Source organism: Dothidotthia symphoricarpi (assembly GCF_010015815.1).
Source record: "Dothidotthia symphoricarpi CBS 119687 unplaced genomic scaffold P153scaffold_18, whole genome shotgun sequence".
In the NCBI taxonomy this organism is placed as follows: Eukaryota; Fungi; Ascomycota; class Dothideomycetes; order Pleosporales; family Dothidotthiaceae; genus Dothidotthia; species Dothidotthia symphoricarpi.
Window position 1 is genome coordinate 128311 of NW_022985025.1, and position 17437 is coordinate 145747.

Sequence of the window (17437 nt, forward strand, 5' to 3'; positions counted from 1 at the left end):
ATCTATGTTAATGAGGAGAAATTTGTTGCAATCACGCCAAAGAAATACGACTCTTGTGCTGTCTGTAATGCTGATGCGATCCCAACTCCCTCTCCCATCTAGATCCAGGACATGCTCAATCCCCCACACACATATACGCACACAACACACCAACTCCCGGAAATGCAACACAACACAACACAATCCAGTCCAGTCCAGTCCCATCCCACCAACCAAGAAGAAACCAACAGCGCAACCTCAGTAAATGCCCTGCGAGCGGTACTGGAAAGTATCATATCTATCCCAGTCAATTAGCAACCACTCCACACAAAAAGACAGCTCAAAGACTTACAGCCGGGTATAATAGCTCCCGACACTCTTCGCAACCAGCTCATCAACAAAAACCTCCGCCTCCTCCCTCGACAAATGCAGCATAAGCCTCGCGCGCAGACTATTCGTCACACTCGCGGCCCCCGCCGCAAAACACGGCATCTTGCTCTGCTTGCTCATCAACTCCACCAGCATGATCAGCCGCTCTGCTTCCTTGCGCAGGGCCTGAAACGCGCGTTTGCACAGGGCCTTGAAGTCTTCGAAAGCGGGGGATGTGACGCCGCCGAGGACATCAACGTAATCCTGAGTGAGCTTGAAGGGGGCGGCTTCGAAGCCCATGGAGCCGGGGGAGTTGGACAGCATGAAGCCGAAGTCGATGTGGATGATGTGGCCCATGTTGTCGATGAGGAGGTTGCCGTTGTGGCGGTCTTTGAGCTGCAGCACGTAGCAGATCATGCTGTATGCGGCGAGGGAGCGGGCGAAAGCGCCCACGCCGGCGATGTAAGCTTCGGATTCTGGCTCGCCGAAGGTCTTGAGCCAGTGGTCTTTTAGGGTAGCGATGCGTTTGCGGGGGTTGGTGCCGGCGGCTATGCTGGCTAGTGTTAAGCTTCGCTTTAAGGAGTGGAGGGAGACGCCGTTTGTGATTGTTTCGATGAGTCCGGATGACTCGCCGGTAACGAGGATGCGCATGCGCATTGTCCAGACGGGGACTTGTGCCTCTTCCCAGATCTTGGCGCATACTTGGATGAGCTGACACGCAAAGGCTTCCTGGCGGAGATCTGCCCCTGTCTTGACAATGACGCTGATGAGATCCCAGTTCCTCATGTGTCCGTATGGTGATGACCGTCGTATGCGCTCTCTCTTTGCGCTCCACTCCTCACCAAACGTTGCAGCACTGGGATCATCTCGGTCGCCCTTTCTCCGCATGCCGCCCGTCTTGAGATCGTTTTCCATACGCGCCGCACCTGCTCCAGAGTTCGTCGCGACGGCCATTCCCTCCTCGAGATCCTCCGGCTCCGCTGTGATTGCTGTTGGATCTGACTCTGCCATGATGGTGTCGAACGTCGGCCCCTGATCATCAGAAAGGAAATTCTGCTCTTCCAAGCTCTGCATGCTCGCGATGATTTTAGCTTTGATCGCCGCCACCTCATTCCTCGGCCGTTTCGATCCACTCGCTTCAAGTTGTGCCAGCATCTGAGCGGCAGTTCGCATGTGGGTCGCGAGGGCTGTAAAGTCCGGTTGGTCGGCTGCTTGGTTCCCTCGGTTCAAGGGAATGGTCGACTTTCGGGGGCCCGGACTGTTGGACCTGCTGATTTCCATGTCAGACGTGCGGGGAGTAGATAGACTAGCAATTGAAGACAGCGTGTTGGCTCCACTTGAGGATCGTGGTGCCGTGACTTTGCTGGTACCGGGCATCGAGACACGCGCCAATCCAGAAGCCAGGTCGTCCTCATCCATGTCCTTGATGAGTGAAGTGCTGCTAAGGTCGCCATTCGCAGGTTCAAAGACGCTATCCGATCCATTTGGTGGTGTCCTATCAAGCGCCAAATGCTCAGCGTTAGTAATATCAAACAGCCGTCGTCTAGACGTCCCCTTTTCCATCATGAGCTTTTCGAGTAACTGCTGGTTCTGTTCTGTATCCGGATCAAAATCAAAGTCCTCCTGCAACACCTCCACCATCAAAAGATACGGCACTCGTTCGGCGCTGTTGAGACTGGTGGCTTCCGCAGGGTTTATCCGGACTATCCGATGATGCTGGCTCTGAGACGGTATCCCATCTTTCAGTGTAGGGGGCGAGAGAGTGGGGATATCGACTTCAGCGGGCAAATCCTGCGCGATCAAAGCAAGTTCGGCTCTCAGCGCACTCAGACGAGCCGGTTTCGGTACAATAACCAAACGGTTCGAGATATCCTCCAACGCACTCAGGAATTGTGTCTCGTTGCGAAAGTAGTTGGATCGCAATAGACGCACTTTCTGCGACCGTGACAATGCGGTCGGCGTGAGCGGTCTCGGCGTCTGCGAACGACGCTTACGAAAGCCAGGTTCGTCCGGCTTAACCACCAACCCAGCAGTAGCAGGGGGCGTAGGAAGCGGGGAATTGTTGTTAGAATCGCGAAAGTCGGGCAGCGATGACGAGCTGAGATGGGCCTCAGCACTCATAGATAGTAGGGAAGGCCTGTGTTGTGTCGAGTGCCCACGCGTAGGATTCGCAGGCCGTGTAGCCTGTCGTCTCAAGTCCTTGGGTTCGCGCACCTCTCTAGGCCGCGGCGACGAAGCCTTCGACGACCGTCCATCTTCAGGATCGGAATGCCCCTGGGCGTTCCTCCTCTGCTTCAACCGCGGCGATTCTCCCGTCACCGTCTTGCTCCTCCCCACCTTCGCCGTCTGCACGTTGTCCGAGATGATGTCCTCGATTGGTCTGGGTTTCCGCGCCTGCGCGATGGCCAGTGGTCCCGCGTGTGCGGGGAGAAACGGCGCGGCGATACTGGCCAGCACCAAGCTCGAGAGCAGGGTGACGGGTAATATATTTTCCTTGATCTTTTCTCTCCGCTGCGGCTCAGCCGATCCAAAAACAATGCGCTGCACTCTGTTGTATATCCTGCGACAAGTCTTGAAGGCAATCGAGTTTGGCGCGCTCGCCAGGTCGTGGAGGTATGTCTGGAACAGCCAGAAAGTCTGCAGCCACCATTAGCCTCCTGCGAAGCAACGCGCGTAACAACATCGTGACCGGGAAGAAAATAAAGAGGAAGAAGAAGCCCACCAAAAGCGCCCCATTCACACTCTCCTCGCAGAGGTCTATTATAAACTCCTCCAAAGCCATAGACTCATTATCAATGCTTATAAGGAGGTGGCACAGCCTATTTTCCCCGCACACGTATCAGTCACTCTTCGAACGAGTTACAATGAAGTTTCGCTCGGTGGGTCTTGTTTTCTCGCCAAAACAATTCGGGGGAAGACTACGACGTACTGCGGGAGGAAGAACTCGAGCTCCTCATACGCGAACTGGCGCAGCTTCGAGCAGAGCACATAGTGAATCCCGACATGGTCTGCGTAGCGTCTGGAGATTGGGGGAAAGAAGTCAGTGTAACCGTTACAAAGCATGCGCATCCCATCTATCCATCCACACACCGCAACCCCGCCTAAACACACCACGTCGCGCCCAATCATGGAAAAAGCAACCACTCACGCAAGATACGCAACAGCCAGCGCCGGATCGGAGTTAAAGTGGTCCGACTCTATGAAGCGCTCTAACAGATTCCAACTCATCTGGGACGGTTCATTGGTGGGGCCGAGTCGAGTTTCGAGGTCGCAGGTCGCAGGTCGCAGGCCGTAGGTCGAGGATGATTTCGAGTCGAGTCTCGAAAACGGTGGACTTGTTTATGTAGTGATTCGATGGGGGGGAGACGACAGGTGGACGGGACGGCGGCGGCGGCGGCGGGAGAGGGGGGGGGAACGTGTATGTATGGCCTTTGGGGTTTGGCTTAGCTAGCCTAGCCTTGCATGCAGGGTGGTTCGGGTGTGGTCAAGCAAGGGCAGGGTTCAGCTGTGGTGCGGCGGAGATTGGCCGATTGGTCCGTGTGTTGGGTGTGGATGTGTACTGGAGACTCGGATATTATAAGTAGGACTTGTATTGATTTTGGTGTTTGATGGGCGGATTCTCGTGGTGTTTATTATGAGGTGGGTTTGGAGTGTCCGTGTGTCTTGATGTCTGTGTATGTGTGTGTGCATCTGTCTATATACATAGAAAAACGGAAAGATGAAGGAAGACACATGGCTTGACTGCTTACAAATGTAAACTCAAATACGACACTCCCCGTCTACTGGGACTGGGATTTATTTAACTGTTCGATGGGCGGTGTTTGCGATTGCTATTACTTGATTGCCAGAAGCGTGTCTAAACTGTCTATCGATATGTTCATGTGTATATAAAAACACACATAAACACGCAGCTTAACACTCCCCCCACACACGAACAAAACTCAGCGAACCGCGTATAATACAAAAGGGCGACAAGACGAGGCAAAAAAAAGTAAAACAGTAACCTATATACACCACGCCTCTAAACCCGCATCGCACCCGCAACGCCCTTAGCAAAAACCCTCCAAACAGCTCAATCCGCAGCATGCAAATCGACAAAGATATTGATAGCCGCCACCACGACCTCAGCGAAAATAAGGATGATGACGATCCACTCAAGAAGCTCGCCCTGCACACAACCAGTCAGCATACCACGCGCAACAAGATAAAGGGATGGAGGAGGGGAAAAACTCACATGCGTAACCGTCAACTGATCCTTCAGCACAGCGAGCAAATCGCCAATAACATTCAGCCTCTCCGTCAGCAGACCCACCCTTTGATCCATCTCAAGGTAGCTGCGAACAGCCTGGTAGACAGGATCGAGCTGCGGCTCCGCCCACATGAGCTCGGGGGCATCCAGCACCGAGCCCTGCAGATGGATGCTAATGCGCAGGATAAACAGCTCGCCGATCTGCATATTGATTTCCTTCTTATTGAGATTAATCTTTCCCGAGCTCGCAATTTGCGCAGGGATATCCTTCGTATGATCAATTGTATTATCGACGAGGTCTTCGAAGAGGGAAGTTTTCACGCTCTGTGACAAGCCATGCGAGATGGCAAGTTTGATCATGTAGTTTTTCTTGTCGCGCAGGGAGATGAAGTCGTTGTAGATTCTGGCCTGGTACTCGCGTGTGTAGTAGAAGTTGAATTCTTCTGTTTCGACGGCGTCTTTGCCGAGTTTGTCGACTTCGAATTTCGAGAGTTCTTTTAGGAAGCGCTTTTCTTCTTGGAGGGTCATGCCCCAGAGGACTACGGTGCCGTATTCGAAGAGGAAGACCTCCGGTGTGTGGACTTGCGTGTCGAAGTCGGGTGTGTCTATTTGTGGGTCCGAGTCGGCGTGGTTGAGGGAGGGGCGGCGCGGGCTGTCGGATCCTTCTGCTTCTCCTAGGTCTGGCGCGTCGCCGTCTTCGTGGAGGCCGATGAGGTCGTCTCTCCGTCTCTCGCTCTGGGCTTCGACTTCGATGGCGCTGTCTGAATATCTCCTCTGCCGTTCTTCTGGGATGCCGTCGAGTACAGCAGTGCTTACGACGTCTTCTGGTCCCTTCGTGCCGTAGCTGTAGGGCGAGTAGATGCACTCGTCGAAGCGCTTGGGTAGAGCGCCCCTCGACTTCTGCTTGCCTTTGAGGAACCGCATCAGGTCGTCCAGCTTGTATGAGGCCGCTGTGCAGTAGGCCGTCACTCGCGGTAACCGCTCCCTATCCGCCTTGCCCAGTCGCGCCGCATCTCTCCTCGCCGTCGGGTCCTTGATCCTCGTGTACTGCACGTATACATCGCGTCCACTCTCTTCGTCCTCTTCATTCGAAGGGTCGGGGAGAAGTTTCAACTTCTGCGCGGTTCGCGTTGTCCTTTGCGGGCCAATTTTCGGTACCGGGGGCAGTCTCGAAGGCGCGCCCGAGCTATTTCTCCGTCGCAGCTTGCTGTTCAATGTGGAGAGCATTGGCTGTCCGCCGTGGCTGGTGGGAACATAGCTCGAAGAGGATGCGCCGCCGTGCGACACCGATCTTGGCGCTGCATTTGGGCTGGTGGAAGAAACAGTCGTGTTGAACGTGACGGTGCGCTGGGGTTTCACAGGCAACGATTTGCCTGTGCCCGACAACGACGAGATCAGGGGAGTTGTCTCGGTGGATGTTGACGCCATGTTGTGTTGACGTTGGCGAGAAGCGTGCAATGGGCGGTAGTTTTCGTGTTTTTGGCAGTCTTTTCACTGGTTTGACATGGCACGATCACGAGAGTGCAAGTTGGGCAGCACCAAAGAGAGGAGCGATTGGGTGAAAGCGTGGGCAGATGCAAGAGATGTCGTCGCCGAGACTTTGGAAATGACGGAGCTCACAGACTTAGCGGGCCCCACACGCATGGGCAAGAGCTGCATCGCCGTTTCTGCTATCCACTATTCACTCGATGTTGCACAACGCGCATTGCTGGTTTACATTGGCTGATCTTTTCTGTTCAGCAAAGATCCCTGCATGTGCATTCTCCAAGCCGGGTCGCGTACAATCTCACACGACAGATGGATGCAGCTCCGCGGAATGTGCAGAAAAGGTAAAGAAATGTTCATTACAAGGGTACTACAAGAACAATTCGCGTCCGCCTACAGCTCAATGGACTCTTTCACCTCACTAATATCAATTTTCACGTCCGTGGATTCCTCGACTTCGACCTCGACATCCTGTCCGTTGACGCCAAGTCCCACCTGTCCCAGCATAAAACGACCAAAATACATAATGGCATCCACCATCTCCTCACCCGTCGGCACGATGTTCTCCTTGGGCAACAAGAACCCGTAACTACCGGTATCGCGGAGTTTGATTTGATATGAGTATTTGACCTTCAGCTCGTGGTAAAACCAGTCCAATGCGCTACCGCCGCTCGACTCAATGCGTGGGAACACAGTCCGCTTGGCGTCCTTGGACATGGCGACGTTGCCCTCGCAGGCAGACGTGACTTTGTAAGCATGGCCCTTGTGCGCCACGCGAATTGCTTTGGCAAGGCCGAGACCCAGCTCCTCGAGGTCTTCGATGGCAGGCGGCTCGTCGGAGCAGGAGTACGAGTACGGGTAGAGGATTTGCTGCGAGTAAGAGTGCAGATCCAAGAAGCCAACAAATTCGACGTTGTTGTTCTCTGTCTCATTCTTGGCCCAGTCAGCAAAGCGCTGGGCTTCGACGCCGTCAAATGGCGCGTCTCCCGCGAAGGATTCACTGCAGGGGTTGGTGCGGCTGGTGTCACCGTCCCACTTGTACGGATAACTGCGGTCAAGGTCCACACCGCGGCAGAAACGCAGACTGGTCGGCTGACGGTTCTTTCTCCACAGTCGGTCAGTCTCCCACGAGTAGACGTAGCCGTCAGGGTTCAGTGTAGGGACGAGCACAAAGTCAAACTCTTCCAACAGGTGTGTGACCTCGCGGTCTTTGCCGTACGAGTTGATCAGACTCCATGCCAGGTAGTTGACGGTGCTGGTCGAGATCCATTCACGTGCATGGGATCCACCCGTGACAATGACTGTCCGGCGAGGTTTGGATGGCTTTTCGTTGTTTGTAGGATGCACACCAATGCGCAAGGCAGAGATGTCGCGCCCTTCGTAGCTGACGCCGACGTTGATCTGGCGCACGTGCGTGGTGAACATGGAAGACATGAGACTCATCCATGGGTGGATGACAGACAGAGGCTGGTAGTCCTGGAAGAAGGGGTGGCCCCTGCCTTTGGCGGAGGAGGCCTTGACATGGAGGCTGAAGCGGTCGCCTTGGTGTGATTGTGTGACGGACGGCGAGGGGTAGGAGTTGAAGATGGCCTGGGTGAGGGCGAGGTCCTGCATCAAGGGTTCGTGGGACGTGTGCAGCGATGAAGGCAGCAGCCCGAGCAGCGAGGGCAGCACGTCCTTGGCTATGCGTATGTCGGCCCAGTCCTCGGTGAACTCCCACACATCGAGGAAGAGGGTGTCGGCTGCCTCTGCGAGGGCTGAGGCTTCTTCTGCAGTGCGGATGCGGAACCTCAAGACGACGTCGTCACCATATTGCGCGACGAGCTGGTCGCCTGGGACGTGGGCGTTCTGTGTGCCGTCGGGGCCTGCGCGCAAGCTCGTCTGCTTCTCGGGCAGTGCCCATATCTTCCTGATGATGACGTCGGACAGTGCACGCCAGGGGCGGTGGACGGTGCTGTGGGGTGTGGCCTGCGCGGCGTCGTATGGGGGATGGACATGGTCGCGCGGGGCGGCGGTGGTGAGGGAGGGCGCGAGCAGCAGCAGGCCCAGGGCAGTGAAGGACGGGTGGCGCATGGCAGTCAATTGGGGCAGTCAGACAGTCAGACAGTCAAAGAGGCATGCAGCGCAAAGGCAGGGTCGCCAGCAGAGGCCGGGGGTGCTGGGGGAGGGCGCTTTGGTGTCGTGTGCCTGGCAGCCACAGCAGGATCCGGGAAGGCGGACGGACGTTTGCGACGGTCATGGTCGACGGCTGAGGGCTGAAGCACGCACGCTAGCGGCTGCTCTCCACACCATGCCCAACGTCGGCCTTGCCTGGTCCTGTCCTGCCTGGCTGACACCCGCGCCCCTGATCCTGAGCCTGCGCCTGATCCTGATTCTGGGCCCGACTTGCCGTGAACCATCGCCGGCCTGGCGACTATAGCAATCCACTCCGCCGCCCGACACGCCCGCCCTCTCGCCCAGCCTGCCGCCCTCTGCCGCCGGCTGTGCCATGTCCCTCGCTGTAACGCTGCCTGCGCGTACCTGAGCTGGCAATGCCTCTCAAGACGCTCCGCCCCGGCCGCAGCGAACAGAACCTCAAGCGCCGCAGCACCCTCAACCCCAGCGGCTTCTTCAGGCGCGTCGACAAGGACTCCGCCGACCACCTGCCACCCGACCGTGCAGCTGTGTCCTACGATGGCGGCCGTCCCACCACCGCCGACCTGGCACCGCACGACACCGCCTTCGACGCCCACCACGACCCCGACCAGCGCCCGCCGTCCGAGCCGCCCTCGCCGCCCGTCCAGCGCCCGACGCCCAACACGCGCCGCTTCAGCCTGATGCGCTTCCGCCATGCCTCGGACTCGCAGCTCAACGCAAAGGCAAAGGAGCACGCCGCCCGCGACGACACGCCGCCCGTGCCCGCCGTGCCCGCCAGCACCGCCCCCCCGACGTACCCCGACGCGCCTGCCATCATCACCACGGCGCCCACCGTCGTCGACCAGGAGACGGAGCAGTCGCGCAAGCGGGGGCGCCTGCAGCAGTTCACCCTGCGCCGCCGCTCCTTCGACCCCTCGCTGGTCGACCGCCCGACGGCGCACAAGCCCATGGACAAGAAGCGGGGGCCGCTGGGTCTTAAGAAGAGCCACGGCAATCTGCTCGAGGAGAGGGAGCGCCAGGCGGCAGCGGACCCGCGCGAGTCCACAGACGGCGCGCCTGCCCTGGTCCTCCCCGTGACCAGGGCCTCCGAGTCGTCACGGTCAGACGGAAGCTCGGGCGGCCACGTCTCGTTCGAACAGACCCCGCGCCCGCACCAGCCACCGCGGATGGGCTCAGCGCGCTTTGGCTTTGGCCGGCGGAAACAGCGCGCATCCCTATTTCCCCTGCCTATGAAAGTCGACTCGCCCCAGTACCCCAACGCTGCGCCTGACACCCCCCGTCTGTCTACCGGCGGAAGGAGCTCTGCCTCACCCACACGCTCCTCAACCGGAAGTCCTCCACCGACTGCACATCGCGTGCAAGAGGGGGAGCCTGGACCGGAGATCTCGCCAATGCCTTCCTCGGACGCTACCCTGCTGAACCCATCCTCACCCCGTCCCGGCTCCCTGTACCGAAATGGCTCTACCGCGTCCGTCCGCTCTGCGCGCTCCTCGAAAAATGCCGGCATGCCCGTACGGCTGGGTCTACGGGGTCGCTCGTCGACAATGGGTTCTTTAGGGGGGCGCTCTGACGGGGCCACGTCGCCCACACCACCCAATGGCCCTAGCGGCAGGACTTCGACCTCTACCGTGGGAAGGAGTAGTTTCAGCAACCTCTTCGGCCTGAGCTCGAGATTCCGCCAGGGCTCCGATCCGCATTCGTCTAGGCACGGCTCGCCTGCTCTCGGATTGATGGGCGCTTCAGGCTTGTCGTCCCACCAGAACTCCTTCAATATGAGCCGTGAAACGCTCATACTGCCCGAGCGAGAAGAAGGCGAGACCCCAGGCCGCTACTTGGAACGAATAGAAGCGAACAACTTCAACAAGAGCGTCGTAGCCAGCTACCTCTCCAAAACTGAGGATCCGTTTCTCCTTTCAGTACTGCGAAGCTACATGCGCAAGTTTGCTTTCTTCGGCGATCCCATTGACATGGCTATACGCAAGCTGCTCATGCAAGTTGAGCTCCCCAAGGAAACACAACAAATCGACAGGGTCCTGCAGGGCTTTTCCGACCGTTATCACGAATGCAATCCAGGCATCTACATCAATCCAGGTAGGCCAGCTATTCACTCCTACAAACACCATTTGCTGACATTCCCTAGACAAAGCATACTTCATCTCCTTCTCGATTGTGATTCTGCACACCGACGTCTTCAACAAGAACAACAAGAGAAAGATGCAGAGACCAGATTACATCAAAAACTCGTCGTGCGAGGGAGTGTCCGACGACGCTCTGGGGTGCATCTACGACAACGTCGTCTACACACCCTTCATCCATATCGAAGACGATGTCGATCTGAGGACCATCTCATCCAAGAAGAGCAGGAAAACAATACTCAAAGGCCCAATGAACGATCCGGTACGAAAGTCTGTTAAAGAGCCTCTGGATCCATACACCCTGATCTTCGAGGGCAAGCTGGACGCCCTCCGCCCGTCCATCAAAGATGTCATGAACCTGGATGACCCTTACAGCTATCTTGGAACTGCTGCGACGCTCGATACCAAAAACATCTATAAGTCTTTCTCACGGTACGGTGTGATCCAGATCGTGTCCTCCAGATCCAGACCAGAGGCCTACATGTCGGAAGCCGCCCAGGAAAACCCACTGGGGACATCAGTCGGTATTGTGGAGATGCCTGTCACTAAAGTTGGGATCCTGTGGAGGAAGGATGCAAAACGAAAGAAGGCACGATCTCCTTGGCAAGAATGGGGTGCAGTCCTTACTCGCTCAGGTCTTTCACTCTTCCGGAACTCCACCTGGGCGAGGTCTCTCATGAATCAGCACGAGCAACACCAAAAGCGCGATGAAACGGGACCAGTAGTTTTCCAGCCCCCACTCCAGCACTTCAAGCAGGATAACGTGATACCCATGGATGGCGCCGTCTGTCTTGTCGACAACACATACAGAAAGCATAAGAATGCTTTTGTCATGTATTCGAAGGCTGGTGAGGAGACATTCTTGGCCGACAGCGAGAGTGACTTGAACGAGTGGTTAGGTGTGCTGAATTACACTGCAGCGTTCGAAACCCTGGGCGTTCGATCGAGAGGCATGGTGGGCGGACTGTACGAGGGGCAGACAAATCGAGGCATGCGACGTCTACACTCGTCGCATTCAGGCATGTCGGTACCTACACCAACCGGCGAAGTAACAATACAGACTGGGGGAATCGACAATCAGTTCGCACAGCAGATGATGACAGCACGAAAAGAGTTGATGCAGCAGCGGATATCGGAGTCGGAGGAGAAACTCGCACAAGCAATAAGAGAGCTTGAAGCGCGGTTGAGAGACGCAAGGCATCTTCAGATCCTCGCACCGATACAGCCAAAGACACGGGAGATGGTCATTCACGCCGCGGGACGGTTGGCTGCGAAGTTAAAATGGTCTCGCATCCAGATATGGCGGATGAAGTGTCATCGCGATATCCTTGCGCAAGAGCTGGAAGACGAACGGCAGAGCGATACAGAACGACAGGCTAGGAATGACCGCATAGCAGAAACTTCGCAACAACCACAACCTCAACTCCCGCCGCTCTCGCCTCAACCGTCTCACAAGACGTCTAAGAGTCCGCTGGCAAAGCTGAGCTCGAAGACGAGTTTATTTGCCAACGCCCAGAAACCGCCTCTCTCGCCGGAATCACCGTCAATACGACCGGGTACGAAATCATCCAGAGATACCGACTTTGACGAAGATATGTTCAAGACACCGCCAGAGACTTCCCAGTCAAGCCCTACCTTTCCCATTGTGCAGACATATGTCCCCATATCTTTCGCACCGGCTACATCGGACCGCCGAAGCTCAGTGGCTAGCTCCGCACAGTCTCCCAGGATGTATCCTTCTGATCACCGGCCATCCGTATCGACCACAAACGACGGCACAATAGGCTCAGACGACGACTCCGACACGGGCTCGCGATACGCTACTCCCCCTCCCACCGCCCAGTCAGAGCTCATGGAACTGCGAACCCCCGACATCTACACCACCGACGGAGCGCACGCAGACCCCGACGCCATCTCCTCAGAAGCAGACATGTCGCTTGCCGCGCTCTCAGGCTCGCCCACATCCCGCTCCAAGCAAAGACGCAGCCTGCACCGCACACTCCGCGACTCACACGGCAGCTCCTCCCACCGCCGCAGCCAAAAGGGCCGCGACTCCGCATCCACCATCCTGAGCGACGACACGCAAGAAAGCGAAGGCCTAATGCGCAGCAAAGGCAGCTTCACCGTCCACGGCAAAAAAGCCTCCGTCATCCAATTCGGCCCCGACTGGCACATCACGACCCCCGAGGAGCGTCTGAAGACGATAAAGCAACTCCAGGAAGCCGCGGCTGTCGATGACAGGGATGGGATCGGTTTCATTCCCGACGGCATGGCGCTCTCGCCCGGTCTTGACGCAGGCGAGGAATACACACCCCGTAGACTCTCCGCGGGCGTCGTCAAGCAGCGACATATCTCCGCTCAGACGATCACGCCTGCTTCTTTCCTCGAGACGCTCGATGCCCATCAGCAACGCGTTGATGAGGACGGCGGGGGTTCGGAGCTAGGTGATATCGCTGAGGAGCCACCGCGTGCTAGTAATGATGTGGTCCCGCTGCGCCGCATCCTCACCCCGCCTGTCCAGCAGGTTGATGATCACTAGCATGCATGTATGCACCTGACGTGCTACTTTCCTTTGTGTCGCCGTTCGTTTTTCGTTGTTCAAAAGTTGGCGCTGAGTCCGTTTATGTCGCTTGTTCTTGTTGTTGATGGTGGTGTTGCGCGCGTACACGCATCCTTGAAGAGGCGCGGGGCCATGTATATAGACGGCTGCGGCGTTTTGTGTGTATGTCGGTGTGTGTGTGTGCTGTGTTTATCGGGAGTTGATCGATACCCGGGATGGGTGGGGTGGGGCGGGGTGATAGTGTTGGGATGGCATGGGATGGGATGGGGTTGCTGGCGTGAATGTTAAGTCAAGTCAGTAAGCAGAGAGGAATCGAGTGTTGAGAACTGAGAATCGAGATGTGTGTATTTGCTGTGCCATGGTTAATGCCGACTACTCAACAAGGTGATGTATTGGATCTGATGGTTGGACGGATGATGGACACAACGACTTCCGCCACATCTGCAATACTGATACTCACTTTTGGATTCATTTCATTTCAATAATGCATAGCCATCGTTCACCGGGCTTAGGAAAAGTAACGCGAGAACATCCCAATCAACTCCATTAATTACTATCCTCTCTCTTCCCTTCCCTTCCATTCCCTCTCATCCCTTTCCCGCTTACCAACCCCCCATCAATCTACTTCCCCACCCCCCCACCACCACCCTCCCGCATCCCCCTCCCCTTCTCCTCAAGCGCCCCACTATGCATCACATGCCCCGCCTTCTGCACCAATTTCCCCATCATAGAATCGGAATCTACTCGAACATTAGCATCATCCCATAAACCCCCCCATCCTATTCCCTTCCCCTTTATATCCCTCTACCCCCACTCTATCCTACGAGAAGGTAAAGATAAACAGAGAAAAAACATACGTCCACCCCCAAAACTCCCCGTCTTATTCCCATACCCCGCCCCGGCCGTCGACCCACTCCCCAACGGCGAGGCATTCGTATACGGCGCCGTGGATGTGTGTGATGGGTAGGGCGTTAGATCTGCGGGCGTGGAGGATGTATCTGTGTCTGCGTCTGCGGAGGTGTCGGCGCCGGGGACGGAGGAGTGTTTGTTGCCTTTTTCGTTTTGTTAGGTCTGCATGGGGGTGGGAGGGGGGTGGGGTAAGGGAAGGGGTGGAAAAGACGGGGTGGGAAAGATGGGGGATGATATACCGAAACCAGCTCCCGCTGTGGATGCAGAACCGTATGTTGGGTGGGCGTTTGAGTAGGGTGCTGAGTCTGTGAGGCCGAGGCGGGTGGATGTGTGTTCTGAGGTGTAGTCTTCTGGGTTGTAGTCTGGGGCTTTGCGGTTGCCGTAGCCTGCCATTTTGGGTGTGTGGGTTGTTTGTGTGTGGGCGGGTGTTGGGGTAGTTGTTGTAAGTAGAGAGATGAATAGATAAATGCTTGGGAGAGCGTTGAATATGTTCGAGCGAGTTTATATAGTTAGATATATATATGTCTATCTATCTATCTATCTGTCTGTCTGCTGTTATGTGATATAATGGGAGGGGATAAGCATCGCGCAAGACATGTAAGCCGTATGAGGTCACTTTGCCTAATGGCTTGCGGACCCCGCGTAGATCAATCGTTGGGGCAGACATATAAGAGGGTGGAAGGTTTAGCCAAGACAAGCTTGGTATTCTTCTCGGTCTGGATCGAATTGCTTCGGTGGGGAGGTGCGGGATCGTCTGCCCAACAGATGGCATCCTACACCAGGTCGTCCCCGTTTGGCGATGCAGATTACCTACACGACATACCTCTTCTGTTGATTAGTTTGGTGCATCTGCCATTGTATGCGAGAGACTGAGAAATACGTTTCAGACCAACGTTGTCAAGGATGTGATGGACGTCTGCCAAGGCAGGAATAGTCGCCATTCGCTGAGCGTCTGGATGGCAGGCAGATAGGCTGGGTGCCGAAACAGGCAATGGTTTGCTGATCGAGATAAGGCTACGTCGTTGCGTCACTTCACCCACAACCCACGCCACGCCTCCAAACTACCGGTAACCAGGGTCTCTCTCATGCGCTTCACGCGCCCACGTGAGTATTTCCAAAGAAAAGATCCGTACGCCAAGACTCCAGCGGTGCAATGCAAGTTGATATTCATGTTGGAAAAAAGATTATCGAATGTATTTAGACTGTTGCGCATGGTTAGCCTTGCGTTGAAGTTGGAGATGTATGTGCGTACCATGAACTTTTTGTGAAAGTCGGAGCGCAACATGTCGTTGATGAACTCCTTCTTCTTGTTCTTGTCCTCTGTGCCTCGCGCCTGGTTCTTGAAGACGACGTCGTCATCCCAGCGGCGCTTCATTGCGAAGTCGCGGGAATTGAGGAGCGGGTTGCCTCGCGCGACGTCGATTTCGCGCTGCTCTTCTTCTTCTGCTGCTCGTTCGGCGTCTTCCTTTGCTTTTGCTGCTGCGCGCTCTTTCTTGATCTTTTCTAGCTCGCGCATGAGGGCTGCTGTTTCGTCTTCTTCGTCGTCGTCGTCACTGCGTGCATGTTAGTATGGTGGTGGTTGCTAAGACGGGTGTGGACTCACTCATCGTCGCTGCTCTCGCTCTGGTCACTGCTGTCGTCGGCGTCTATCTCCCGGTATTTCTCCAGCATCTCTATTCGCCGCCGCTTCGAGTCGACCTCATCCTCTTCACCCTCTTCTGTCGCTGACACGGCATCGATCTGTCGCTTCGGTGCGCTGCCGGAGTCTGCCGCAGATTCTGGTTCGATGTAGGTGCCGTTCTTCTTTGCAAAGTGACGCGCCTCGGCCTCGAGAAGCTCGGCGCGCAGGTCGCGTGTTTGGTCATCAGCGTCGCCGCCTTGTCCTGGCTGTCTATGTTTGAGTGTGGTGTGTGCTGGGAGCAGTCGCTGATGGTAGGCCGGGCCTCGCTGGGCTTCTTTGCCGCGAGCGGGATCGAACGTCGGTCTATGGGCGGTCGTCATAGTATCGGTTGATTACGTAGTGCGCGGTGGTTATTTTCGTGTATGTTTCGGAAGTCTTGCGCGTTGTTGATGAAGTCGATGGTGAGTGCGAAAGTTGTTGGCAGCCCTGCGCGTGAACTTCGTAGGGGCGCGCGCGCCAAGACCGGCGCAATTCACGATTCTCCGCATGATCCCCGCTGTATTTTCAACGGTCAAACACACTTTCTGTTTGCAAGAGGCAAGATGCCTCGCGAAGCTGAGATCTCCATCAATGAGCGCGACTTCATCAAGCAGGCCCTGTCAGAGCAGATCCGGCTCGACGGACGCGCCTTTGATGCATTTCGCCCGCTGGAGCTAACTTTTGGAGATGAATATGGCGTCGCCGACGTGCAGCTGGGCAAGACGAGGTGGGTACAATATGGTATGGGGATACAAGTGCGAGACTGACAGCTTAGGGTCGTTGCTCGAATCTCAGTAGACGTGACGACGCCCTTACCTGAGCGCAAGTTCGATGGCATCTTTCAAATCGTCACAGAGTTCTCGCCCATGGCTTCTCCCGCCTTTGAGGTTGGAAGGTGCGTGTCTTGATATCCTCCCAATTTGGATAATTCTAATTGAGTGGCTAGACCCACAGACTCAGAAGTCATCCTCTCACGAATCCTCGAGAAAGCTATTCGCCGCTCAAACGCCCTCGATACCGAATCGCTATGCATCATCGCTGGTCTGAAGTGCTTCGCCCTCCGCGCTGACGTACACATCATCGACCACGATGGAGGACTCATTGATGCTTCCTGCATCGCAGTCATGGCTGCTCTACAACACTTCCGAAGACCAGACGTATTGGTGGAGGGTGAAAAAGCAACTATCCTCAGTGTTCGCGACCGTGAACCAATACCTTTGTCCATCCTCCACCAGCCGCTCTGCGTGACCTTCTCATACTTTGAGGAAGGAGAGATCTTTTTGGTCGACGCGAATCTGGCTGAAGAGCAGGTCCGGCAGGGGGAAGTCATCATCACCATGAACAGGCATGGCGAAGTCTGCCAGATTGCAAAGTACGGCGGAGCTACGGTGAACCCATTGGCTTTGCTCAACTGTACCAACATTGCGCTGCAGAAAGTCAAGGAGATGAGCAAGTGGATCGAACAGAAGCTTAACGAGGATGCCAAGAAGAGAGACGCAGGAGGCTTGCTGGCCGAGCTCAGTGCTGAAAACGCCAGATGAGGAGCTGTGATCCATAATTACCATCTTACAAAGAACAACCAGTCTGGGCCGACAAAACAGCCTGCGGTGCTCTGCCTCACCCTCCGACGATCCGCGAAATTTCGTCCGACAGCTCTGCAGTCTGGAAAAGCCTCGATTTACAAACTTGCAGTGGGGCAGCACGAAACTATGGCCATGAAAGAATGAAAATGCTCACAGTAGTTAGAGTATTGCGAACACCGTAACGTCGATGTATGCCAAACACATATACCAAGGACGCGTTGGGGTTTGACGAAGTGTGGTGGCTTAGATGAAAAATCATGAAAAACAGTCAAACTCACAACATGCATTCGCATTTCCCCCATTCGCATACGTGAATTCGTACGCGTGAACTCAAATTCTAGACTTACAATCCTGACTGCGCAGATGACAAAG

General features: G+C 55.8%; 9 protein-coding genes across 9 annotated transcripts; 2 read left to right on the top strand and 7 right to left on the bottom strand.

Annotated features, from left to right (window-relative positions):
* Window positions 1-237: 237 nt before the first annotated feature.
* P153DRAFT_298346 (kinase-like protein) lies at window positions 238-3130 on the bottom strand (the record flags this gene model as incomplete). The annotated part of the gene is made up of 3 exons (XM_033664209.1): window positions 238-277; window positions 332-2985; window positions 3071-3130. The coding sequence occupies 3 exons, from the start codon at window positions 3128-3130 to the stop codon at window positions 238-240; spliced, it is 2754 nt and encodes a 917-aa protein (XP_033520396.1).
* Window positions 3131-3176: 46 nt separating this feature from the next.
* On the bottom strand, window positions 3177-3416 carry P153DRAFT_369384 (uncharacterized protein). The gene has a single exon (XM_033668757.1). The coding sequence runs from the start codon at window positions 3409-3411 to the stop codon at window positions 3208-3210; it is 204 nt and encodes a 67-aa protein (XP_033520397.1). The 5' UTR covers window positions 3412-3416; the 3' UTR covers window positions 3177-3207.
* A 755-nt stretch (window positions 3417-4171) lies between these two features.
* Window positions 4172-6162, bottom strand: P153DRAFT_399479 (sporulation protein-like protein RMD1). Its single transcript, XM_033671731.1, has 2 exons — window positions 4583-6162; window positions 4172-4516 (listed from the first exon to the last, which is right to left on the bottom strand). The coding sequence occupies exons 1-2, from the start codon at window positions 6023-6025 to the stop codon at window positions 4421-4423; spliced, it is 1539 nt and encodes a 512-aa protein (XP_033520398.1). The 5' UTR covers window positions 6026-6162; the 3' UTR covers window positions 4172-4420.
* A 247-nt stretch (window positions 6163-6409) lies between these two features.
* Window positions 6410-8319, bottom strand: P153DRAFT_369386 (putative metallocarboxypeptidase ECM14). The gene has a single exon (XM_033668758.1). It carries the CDS (start codon window positions 8153-8155, stop codon window positions 6476-6478), a length of 1680 nt encoding a protein of 559 aa, XP_033520399.1. The 5' UTR covers window positions 8156-8319; the 3' UTR covers window positions 6410-6475.
* On the bottom strand, window positions 8182-8481 carry P153DRAFT_388760 (uncharacterized protein; the record flags this gene model as incomplete). The annotated part of the gene is made up of 1 exon (XM_033670778.1): window positions 8182-8481. The coding sequence occupies one exon, from the start codon at window positions 8479-8481 to the stop codon at window positions 8182-8184; it is 300 nt and encodes a 99-aa protein (XP_033520400.1).
* Window positions 8482-8613: 132 nt separating this feature from the next.
* Window positions 8614-12892, top strand: P153DRAFT_298026 (protein transport protein sec73; the record flags this gene model as incomplete). The annotated part of the gene is made up of 2 exons (XM_033664200.1): window positions 8614-10309; window positions 10359-12892. The coding sequence occupies 2 exons, from the start codon at window positions 8614-8616 to the stop codon at window positions 12890-12892; spliced, it is 4230 nt and encodes a 1409-aa protein (XP_033520401.1).
* Window positions 12893-13534: 642 nt separating this feature from the next.
* On the bottom strand, window positions 13535-14215 carry P153DRAFT_433822 (uncharacterized protein; the record flags this gene model as incomplete). The annotated part of the gene is made up of 3 exons (XM_033673044.1): window positions 13535-13653; window positions 13771-13965; window positions 14062-14215. 3 exons carry the CDS (start codon window positions 14213-14215, stop codon window positions 13535-13537), a joined length of 468 nt encoding a protein of 155 aa, XP_033520402.1.
* Window positions 14216-14849: 634 nt separating this feature from the next.
* Window positions 14850-15823, bottom strand: P153DRAFT_298581 (uncharacterized protein; the record flags this gene model as incomplete). Its single annotated transcript, XM_033664220.1, has 2 exons — window positions 14850-15375; window positions 15426-15823. 2 exons carry the CDS (start codon window positions 15821-15823, stop codon window positions 14850-14852), a joined length of 924 nt encoding a protein of 307 aa, XP_033520403.1.
* Window positions 15824-16045: 222 nt separating this feature from the next.
* P153DRAFT_298657 (uncharacterized protein) lies at window positions 16046-17023 on the top strand (the record flags this gene model as incomplete). Its single annotated transcript, XM_033664224.1, has 3 exons — window positions 16046-16209; window positions 16258-16377; window positions 16429-17023. The coding sequence occupies 3 exons, from the start codon at window positions 16046-16048 to the stop codon at window positions 17021-17023; spliced, it is 879 nt and encodes a 292-aa protein (XP_033520404.1).
* Between the last annotated feature and the right edge of the window lie 414 nt (window positions 17024-17437).